The sequence below is a fragment of the Cupressus sempervirens genome, chromosome 1, assembly GCF_028749045.1.
Source record: "Cupressus sempervirens isolate cs-2001-9-10 chromosome 1, ASM2874904v1, whole genome shotgun sequence".
NCBI lineage: Eukaryota > Viridiplantae > Streptophyta > Pinopsida > Cupressales > Cupressaceae > Cupressus > Cupressus sempervirens.
Window position 1 is genome coordinate 111,895,960 of NC_143118.1, and position 10,945 is coordinate 111,906,904.

Genomic DNA, 10,945 nt, shown 5'->3' on the forward strand with positions numbered 1-10,945 from the left:
TGGTTGTGCCCCATTTGACTTGGTTTATGGTATATAGGCTAGACTTCCCCAATATAATCTAAGGGAGATGTATAAATTCATTCAACTATATGAAAATGATATCATTGATGAGATGCAACTCAGAATGGATGACATTAAATAGTTAGAAGAGACAAGAAGAAATTCCTCTGTTCAAAATGCTAAGCTCCAATCATAGATGAAGCACTTATATGATAAAAAGGCCACTGAGAGAAAGTTTGAAATAGGAGACATGGTACTGATATTGAATGCTAGATTGGAAGATAAAGAAAAATATGGTAAATTTGACCCAATCTGGCTTGGTCCATATAACATTTGTGATAGAAATGGAGAAGATTCATATTTTCTGAAGGAATTAACTGGAGGTATTATTGAATTGCCAGTTCATGGACAATTCTTGTAGAGGTACTTTTCTTGAAGTATCTATTTTCCATGAACAGTAATTTTAGGGTACTTGGCTTTTCCTGTATATTCTATATATTTTGTAAATCCCTGTAATTAGTCTCTATATAGTCTAGTTTCTTTGTTCCTGTGTGTGCTCTGTGCTCTCTGAAGAAGTTGTCATTTTTGCACCAAGTATGTGGTCTGCTCTCCCATAGATTCTGAATTCTTGCATAGACTCAAATAGTCTATCATCCCCACATAGAGCCATTGTTGGTCTAATTTTTCATAGTATAGAAAAATTCTAAAAATTTGAGTGAAAAATCATCTAGGTCTTTGAATTAAGCAGATTACGATCTTCATTCCTCATTTGTTTTTAAATTTTTAGGTTGTCTTAGTCATGCCCTATTTCATGTGCTATCAAACTCTATTAAATTCTCAAGGTTTATCCCTTAACACAACCATGAAAATGCCCTAAGTATGAAAAACTGTAGGTTTCCTTTCAATTTTTCAAAAAGGGTTTGTAAACTACTTAAATTTCATCCTTTACAGTCTTATGGTGTAGGGTTTCATGTAAGAGCAGAGTACCATTTTCCTTTTGTTTCTGTGGTTGCATTTCATAATGTAGCGTAACAGTGTAAAGGATTTCATGTTCTACAAGGGATACGCTTTTGCTTTTCGTAATAGTAGAATGGTGTGTCAAGAGGCTTCCCAATCATACAAATGGTCTTAAAGCGAAGAAGCATAAAGGTCTTTTTCACTTTGAAAGATCTTATTATGGGGTTACGAGTAAGTAGTGTGAGCGAAAGGGCAGAGAGGTTTTGAGTTATGATTTACACATATATGTTTCAATGGATAGCATAAGGGTGTGATACCCTAGCATGGTGCAAAGCTTGATCTGAAAGGGTGCATGAAACTTTTTACAGTTCTACGGGTAAAAGGATTTCGTAAGAATGAAAGTAAGGTTCAAATGTGTTTACGTGCATACATTGATCTTGCAGATAACCATAAAGCCTTGTTCTAGTAGTAAAAGTGTCGAGTGGGACCTGTTGAAGTGTCAGATGGGCCCTGGTGCAAGCAAATTAGATGAAGATGCGACATCTATGGTAGATGGGCCTAGCCTATGAGGCATACAACTTAAGTTTTGAATTTAAAAAGTCAACGGCGATGTTGTTTTTTCATTTTATTGGATCAGATTTGGGTCATTGATAAGTGAAAACAAAGTTGTCATTACGCCCTTACGCTTGCAAGGTGAGCGTATGAGTGAAAGGCTATTTTATCCATTCTCCATGGTTACGAGTTTAGTCTCAACGTATAAGCATAAAATGGTAAATAAAGGAAATAGAGGAAAGGGTTCTTTACACTTTTATGAGAAAGGGCAAATGGAGGAGCAGGCTATCATTTTGGGAAGGCCTCTATTGATCTTCAAGTTGCAGCATTAATATTGGATGATAGGCTTATTCAATCTGAAAAGTTCATGGAGGATGATGATTTCATTAAATCATCAGAGTAAAATTTTTCTTTATAAAATCAAACAAAATGTGCTCACATTGAGTCTCATGCCAAGAGAGGATCTAGAGAAGAATAAGGAATTACTTGAAAAACTATTGGCTTATGATCCTGAGAGTGAAACAATGACTGCTATAGAAGCCAAGAAGTTGGTACATAGGAGCGGTATGATTCTAATACCACATTGGGATATTGAGAAGGCCTTTGTTCTGGATCAGATGAGAAGACAAGACAAGGCCATCAATTATGAAGCCACTAGCAGTGAAGGTTTTAAAAGAGGGTTAGGTTTTAATGTAGACACAAAAACCCTAGCAGTATGGAGTGTGGTCCCTGACACTAAGAAGCCCAAAATGATGGATATAGAGGAGATTTTGTAGGGTAATAAGATTGTGTGGACAATTGAGAGCACTACTAGGAAAGAGATTTCTAGTTTGGTTAAACACTTTGCTCTCATGAATGAGGAAACAGTTGATGAAATTGAGGATAAGTTAGCTACAATGTGCAATGAGTGCCTTGAGATTAGAAAGATGTATGAAGAAGAGCTCAAAATAAACCATGCACATAAGCAAAGAATAGAAGAGTTGGAGGAGAAAATTAAAAATCTGGAAACAGAAATAATATCCCTCAAAGAACAACTAAAGACAGTAGCAGAGGTAGAACATACACCAAGGCAAGAGGAAGAAAGAAGGCACAATGTAGAAGTAGAGGCCCAAACAGAAGAAATACCTATAGGGGTAATAGGGCCAGTGCCTATGATTAGTATGGAAACAAGAGTTTTCCAATTTGACAGTGCCACCAAGAAAAATGCTTTGATAAATGTATTAAATCATAGAATAAGCATTCTGAAAAGAATATCTCAAGATGCTTATAATGCATTCATCAATCTACAATCTGCAGAACAGGTATGCAAGGATGCAATTAGATGGCTTGAGCCTATTTTTCAACAATGGGGACCATATATGAAATTCTTTGACAGGTTGATACCCTTTGTTAGCCAAGAAGCCATCTCTCCCAAATAAAGTTATTACTATGAAGGAAGGTATGGATAAAGTGAAAGACTTATTGCAAATCTTCACAGGGAAGCTGGCAGTAATTCAAAGCAAAATGAGAGTGCTGACAAATGGTTTCTATTCTTTAATTCTTTCTGTTATTAATTCTGATGAAAAAATAAAGGATTTTAATGAGTGGTCTAGTTCTTTTGATCACATTATAGACTTGCCACAAGTGGTATCCATTTTCCAAGATGGTATTGATGAGTGTCTTTTCAATGAATTAATTGATACCCTATTCAAGGTTGAAACTGAAATGAATAGGTTTACCATAGAAGGAAGGGTGATTATTGATGTTAGGTGGTAGAAAATTGTTGATGAACTAACAACAATCAAGGAATGTGAATGGCCCACCAAAAGAGAAGTATTTGTTTGGGAAGCGATCATAGAAATCAAAGCTTTACCAATAGGGAGCAGTTAGAGAAAAAGACAAAGTTAAAGATTTGATGCTCCAGCTGTTATTTGTGGTTGTTTCTATTGTTTCTTTTTGAGTTAAGGTGTCTGGATATTTTTGTAAAGGGGTAGAATATTCATTTTTGTAAAAGGACACCTTGCAATCACATTTTCCCTTTGTTTGTTGCAACTCATGCTTATAAAAGTGAGTTTTTAAGGTAATTTGATGGTCCGAATTTTGTATAATTTTGAGTCTTTTGAGAAAATATAGTCTGTCCAATAGTGTGTAGTTGTTCTAAGTTTGTTTTCCAGTTGTACTTTCTGACAATATATTGAAATGACAAAATCACTAAGCTATTCTAGGCTTTCATTTCTATTGGTCATTGTATTAGTCATCTAAAAAGATAATACAAAAGGGTATTTGCATTATATTTGTGTCATCAATTTCTGTCTCCATTTTATGTGTTTATTTCCTTTTAAGTCATTTAAATAAGGTTTAAATTGATTGAATGCAATCTGGATGGGTTGTATACTGATTTCATTGTTTCTTTTAATTCAAGGAATTATATAAATGCTTCAGTAAATTAGTAGGGTTTATGAATTTATGAAAAGGATATTTCATAAGAATGAGAATGGGTGATTACAATTGATTAATTTATTTACAAGTTATTTGAAATAGATCTCCCGCCAATAGTCAATTTTATGCCCATTGGATAAGGCACTGGTCTCATAAGTCAGAGGTGAACAAGGATAATTTCTACTGCTGCATAGCAAAACAATTATAAAATCAAAATTATTTTTCATTCAATATTGTTCAAAGTTATAAATGCTTTTCAATACTCATTTATATCTATTCTCTGAATCTGAGGTAGCTGCTATTGTCAGGAATATTTGTAAATTCAAGGAGAATGATGACTAGATCTATTGATAAGGGATGCATGCAAGTCTGAGAACATTAAAAAAAATGAAGTAAACTGCTCATGAGTTAGTAGGTGATAGATGAGAATCAGAATGAAACTAAAAGAATCTCTACACAGTAGTTTGCATTAGAATCATCCCTAGGTACATCCGCCTTGGTTTAGCAGAGTCAAAAGAGTAGGAAGCCATCCTTTGGTTTTCTTGAAGTTGGATCAAAATGGTTTACTTATGTAATTGATGATAGGAATTAACTAATCCTTAGGTTATATGATTGTAATCATTCTGGTATTGAACATTTTTTTGTTCAGTAGCTTTCAAACACCAACAGTTCCACTATAGAGGATGTGGTCCTCATTAGTGACCTAATGACATTGGTGTTTTATGTAGAGAAGATACATGTGCATTAGTTTTTGTTCATGACATGTTATTGATTAATCAGCCAAATCTTATAAAAGTAAATAATTTTGTATTTATAGAACAATTTAAAGTGATATATGAATAACAGCCATTGAATGGTGTAGAAGATGGTGCAAGTATACCATGTAGTGTTTGTTCAACTCCATGTGCATGGGTAGCTTCATCATTTGGGATAAAGATTTGTAAATATTGTTAAAAATAGAAAATGCATTGGCTTTAAAGTATCTTTTGTTAATATGCACATTTTTTGGTGTTTATAAGGCTTGTTATGGGCTCATATGTTTCAAGCTGTTTATACCATGATTTTAACCACAAGGCAAGACCATATGAAGAGTGTGAAATGAAGAAGATGCATTTTTTAATATTATGAGTACTAATTGTGTTATGAATGTTGATAATACAATTTTTTGGTTGCAATTTCAAAATTCCTTACCCATGTAGACAACTCATTAGATTATTATAGAGATTTAATCTCACATAGATTTTGGTTTTTTTTTTTTTAATACTTTGTTTCTATTTTTCCTCTCTTAATTTGTGTTTTATTTTAGAGTTCTATGTTGTTAGAAATGGTAGCTGATAGAAAAAGAGTTGATCCCATCAATTGTGAAAGCCTCAAGACCCATCACAATGTGTGGAATATCTTAAAGGAAGGAAGCCTAAATCTATATCTTGAACATCTTTATGGCTAGAAACCTAATGCTAACAATCATTTTTCTTGGGGTCAAAAGGACATGAATGTTCTTTTGTTTGGGAGGAAGGCCTACATCTAATAATGTGGTGGTGGAGGTTATTGTGATTCCTATAGATGAGATGAAATTTCATAGGGACTAAAAATAATTAGACCCTTCTATTCATAGATTACTTAAAATCAATGAGGAATGGGAGATTAGGGGAAAGAATAGGGGATAGAAGATCAACTATGAGTCATTCAATCTGACAAAAGGTATGAAGAGATGTCCTTAAAGCGCTCATGGATTACATTGTGTTGGATGGGTGTTCCACTCATACTTATGGGCACCATTTTGTTTCATTAAACCACACTTTCCATAATGTGAGGGTTTCTATTTCATTTTATCTTTTATTGTACCTTAATGCCAGTTTTAAATACCATGGGAAGAATCCTAGACAAAAACCTTATTCTCCATGAGGGTTTGTCTGTGCTCATTTTTTAATATTATAAAGCTATTTCCACACCCTCTAATCCCACTAACGATGAAGACACTTCTATAGGGGAAACAAATGAAGAATTATATGATGACAATGATACTTCAAATATAGGAAATAGAAGTATGAGTCATCCTTCGAGACAAAGAAAACCCCCAAGTCTAAAGGAAAACCTAGCAACAAACCAAGAGGAAAAGATATAGACTTAGTGGAGGAGTTCTATGTCCACTCTATGGAAATTAAGACTACCACTATATCTAGCAATATGATGAGTAAGTCTATGATGGGTTGGCATAAACCCTCATGGAAGAAGTAAGGTATTATGGAGTTCTCCCCTTTCCCTCACCTTCTAGCATTCGTGTCATGGCTAAAGAGACTATTTCTTCTACTTTTCCCTCCCTTGCTAATGTGTCCTTCTTTACTATTGTTAGTACTATGGCCACAACTAATATGTCAATAATCAAGAAAGGTAAGAAGAAGATTGAAGAGAAGGCCATGAAAAATAGATTCATGAGGAAATTCTAGTGGCTTCCTTCTCTAATGCAAGGAGCACTCAATCCCATAGAGTTTCCCAAAGTGGAGACAAATTTGAGTATCATTGGATTTTAGACACAATTCATGCCATGTTTGAAACTTAATAGGGAGGATTCATGTGATATGTTAAGCATGGAAAGGGAGATCCCTATTGCACCTTTTGCCCTTTTCAAATGGTTTTTCCTTTAGATAAAAATAATTTAAGATTATATCGAGAGCTCGTAACAGTAAGATGGAGGTTCTTCATAGTTTTAGGTCCCTTCAAAACCTTCTTTTACTATAATAAAAGATAATTCATTATGCTAACTTAAAATTGAAAAAAAAACAATGATAATACATATAAAATAATAGTTTAATTTTTTCACATTTCTATAATGCAGTGAAAATAATTAAATTGGAGTATGAGATTTCATTTAAACAATTTTCTATTTTTATTGTCTTTTAAGACAATTTTAAAGATTACAAGATTGCAATTTTTTATTTTTAAGAAAAAAAATTATATATATATATATATATATATATATATATATATATATATATATATATATATGTATATATATATATATATATATATATATATATATATATATATATGTATATATGTATATATGTATATATGTATGTATATGTATATATGTATGTATATATGTATATGTATATATGTATATGTATATGTATATACATATATGTATATATATATATACATATACATATATATGTATATGTATATACATATGCATATATATATGTGTATATATGTATATGTATATATATATATATGTATATATGTATATACATATACATATATACATATATGTATATGTATATATATATGTATATATGTATATACATATACATATATACATATATGTATATGTATATACATATGTATATATATACATATACATATATACATATGTATATATATACATATACATTTATACATATATATACATATATATATATATATATATATATGTATGTATATATATATGTATGTATGTATGTATGTATGTATACATATACATGTACATACATACATACATACATACATACATACATACATACATATATCATACATACACACACATTCATATATATGTGTGTGTGTATGTATACATATACATGTGTATATATATATATATATATATATATATATATATATATATATATATTCTTATTTGATTGATTTGATTAAATATATTTTGAAATAATAAAAATTAAAAATAAATTAAAATAGAAAAGTATTTTTTTAAACACTAATTTTTTTTTAAAAAGCTTAAAATATTCGTCATTCGCTCCTATAACAATTGAGTGTTTTTAGCCCTGTATAACATTGAAGTGATTTTAACAAGGGAAAGTTGATTTTTTAAATTATAAATTAAAAATTTTCATACTAAACATAAAAATTTGTGGAAAAAACTGTGTGCAAGCTTATTCAACTCTGTTTTGGTTTCCATTGCGTGCCCTCTTTTCTTCAATTGTTGCTCAACTCTTATTTCATCACATGAATAGAGAAATACCGTGTAGATGCTCTCTTGCACGTAGGCAAACGATTCTACTAAACACTGTCATGGGAAAGAAATGATCTAACTCCTTTAAAGAGAAGGAAATGTTTAAACCAATCTGAAAAAACCACTGTCTCAACTGTAAATTATCCGCTGTAGAAGAAAAATGAAGGAAATCATGAATAGAATGTAATCATTATGAATCAGCATAAAACAGTATCTAATGTAATTTTACAAACCAAGCTCTTCAGAAAGAGAGGAAGAAAGGTCGGTAGTCGACTTCTCTTCCCCTTCATCACTAAACATCATCATAATCTCGTCTATATTAATCTCACTTATATCCACTTGCTCCATGTCAAAAGTGGTGCCGCCAGAGTGACTACAATCCTGACCCTCAGGTGGAGTAGAGAGAGGAGGATTATTGAGGTAGGCAGAAGATCCGTACATGACTTGAGCGGCACGGTCATATGCAACAGCGGCTTCATACGCTGTCTCGAAAGTACCCAGCCACAGGCGCTTGCCATTGTTGGGCTCTCTAATTTCAGCTACCCATTTTCCCCATTTTCTCTGCCGAACTCCTCTGTAACTGTACAGCCCATTTTCAGGACCCCCCTTTCCCTTCATACACCCTTTTGTGGATCCCTTGTTAACTGCCCCTCCTCTTCTTCTCTTTTTCATCTGCTGCTCGCTTGAATTCGACACCCGCCATCTGTCTAGCACCTCATTTACTTTCTCCTCTCTCTGCCCTCTCGCAGTTTTTGCCATCTTTCATTTCAACTCTCGAAAACCATAGCGAAGCATTCCTTTTAAACTGAAATTGCTTGGCTGCAAAGCTTTCTCCACACGTTGTCTACCTCGGACCATCCAAAGCGGACGCGGTTAAAAGGTAAGCCAAAACAAAAAAAAATAAAAGGAAATTGAGTCAGAAAGTTAAAAAATGAAAATGACCATTTCCTTGTTTGCAGCTCGGAGATGACTTTCTCGCCAAGTTTGTATGCATTTAAATCAGATTGCGTCTCAATGGAGCAACCTGAGCTCGTTAACTGCGTCACGTCCGTGTAAAATGCAAATTGTCGGCGCCGCCAGAAAGCATAGGCTTTGGCGTCTGTGTAAACTCTAAACTTTCAAGTTGATTTAATTACTCCACCTGTAGCAGGAGCGTCGACAGATCATTTCGTCGGTTTAACGCGTTACAGTGGACTCGCACCACAGGTTCCTATGAATTTACAGCGAAGTGTTGTTCATACCTCGACTGAAACAACGGCAAAGTTGGAGTTAAAAAAATGTTAGATTTCGATCTACCTCTGAATTCGATTGTTTTCGACGTCACTGGGGCCTCCCCAATCATCATCACTGTCATTATTCTTATTTTTTACATCAGCTGTTTAATGTCACAAGGAAGAGAGGGAAGAAGCGATTCGTTGCTCTAGTTATCTTATTATTAAAATTTTAAAAATATACATAATATTTTTTTTAAATTAATAATATAAATTTTTATTTAAAAATTTTAATTAATGTTAAAAAACAGTTTAATAAGACCAATTCTAGTCATACCTGAATTCTAAGATAAAAAATCGATGTCATAGTTTATGTATGGTGATATATATGTGTGTGTGAGAGAGATTCTGAGATGTTCCTAATTCCATTAATTTTTAAGATGAAATACATATCTTATTTTTTCATATATTTAATTTGAAAATGGAACTTTTTCTTAAAATAGGATGAATAATAATCGATCCGAAACAAACTACTAACATGTAAGAGCCTACATCACAAAGGTGAAGTGTGCGTTCAATTCTAATTGAACTTAACACATAATAATAATAATAATAATAATAAATTTTGACAAATAATATAAGTAAATAATAAAAATCAAGGTTTAAGCCCATTACCTATCAAAAAAACTAAAAAAAAAACTAGTAATAGTTTATATCATTATACAGTATTGAATAATTACCACGATTGTAAGAGAAATGTCATTTACTATCAATTAAAAATAATTTGATTTCCTCTTTGAATATATAATTATCTTCTTATTTTTTTTAAAAAATAGCAAGGATCATGTATTGGGTATATCGCTACAAAAGTCTCCTCCATTTCTAGATGTAAATGAAAGTTATATTTTTCATCTACAACTCCCTTTGCATTATCATGCAAAAATAAGATAAGGTGATATATGTTACCGTACCTACTTACAATAGATATTATATTGAAAATTATGCATTTTAATCAATTGTCTATTCTTAAGCACGCCCATGTATCCCTATAAATCCCCACTATTATTCATAAATGAAACATTGACATTTAATTTTCCATAAACATATGGTATTAAAGCCAATGGATAATTTGTATCATGCCTTGGCTATATTGAGTTAAAATTTTGTACTAGAGGCAATAGACGATGAAGACCCTTCGTGTAGTACAAAGATGTGCATTGTTCATGAATTTAGAGAATGAATTTAGTTGCTTGCCTCATAACGATATTGTTATATAGTGCAACAAGGAGTGATACTACATATCATATCGTTTAGATGCAAACAATCAATGTCAAGAAAGGGAATGATTTTTTCACTTACTAATATTTGTGAACCTAAGATTAATCTCAAATATGATTTTGAAGGTAATTGCTTGCCCCATGATGATATTGTTATATAGTGCAACAAGGAGTGCTACTACATATCATATCATTTAGATGCAAACAATCAATGTCAAGAAAGGGAATGCTTTTTTCACTTACTAATAGTTGTGAACCTAAGGAGATTAATCTCAAATATGATTTTTAAGGTAAATTAAAAATTCAGAGGAAAGTTCAATGGTGTTCAAGTTGCATTGAGCAATGTTGTAAATGTAAGAAATTGTCTCTATGGGACGCCACTAAGGGGTTTTGAAAGTTCAATGAGCAATCTAAAGTTCTTCATCAGCTTTTAAAGATATTTCCCCTTCTTCTAGCTCTAGAGACATTCTACATGAAATCGACATATTATAAGATTGTATTTATTTTGTTTAGAATGAATGTAATAATGTTGGCATAGCTACTTAAGAATAGGTATTACA

The 10,945-nt window shown here is 32.2% G+C and overlaps 1 protein-coding gene across 1 annotated transcript; it reads right to left on the reverse strand.

The window, feature by feature from the left end:
* Window positions 1-8,058: 8,058 nt before the first annotated feature.
* LOC149576465 (putative dehydration-responsive element-binding protein 2H) lies at window positions 8,059-8,737 on the reverse strand. Its single transcript, XM_089816099.1, has one exon. It carries the CDS (start codon window positions 8,654-8,656, stop codon window positions 8,123-8,125), a length of 534 nt encoding a protein of 177 aa, XP_089672225.1. The 5' UTR covers window positions 8,657-8,737; the 3' UTR covers window positions 8,059-8,122.
* Window positions 8,738-10,945: the final 2,208 nt, after the last annotated feature.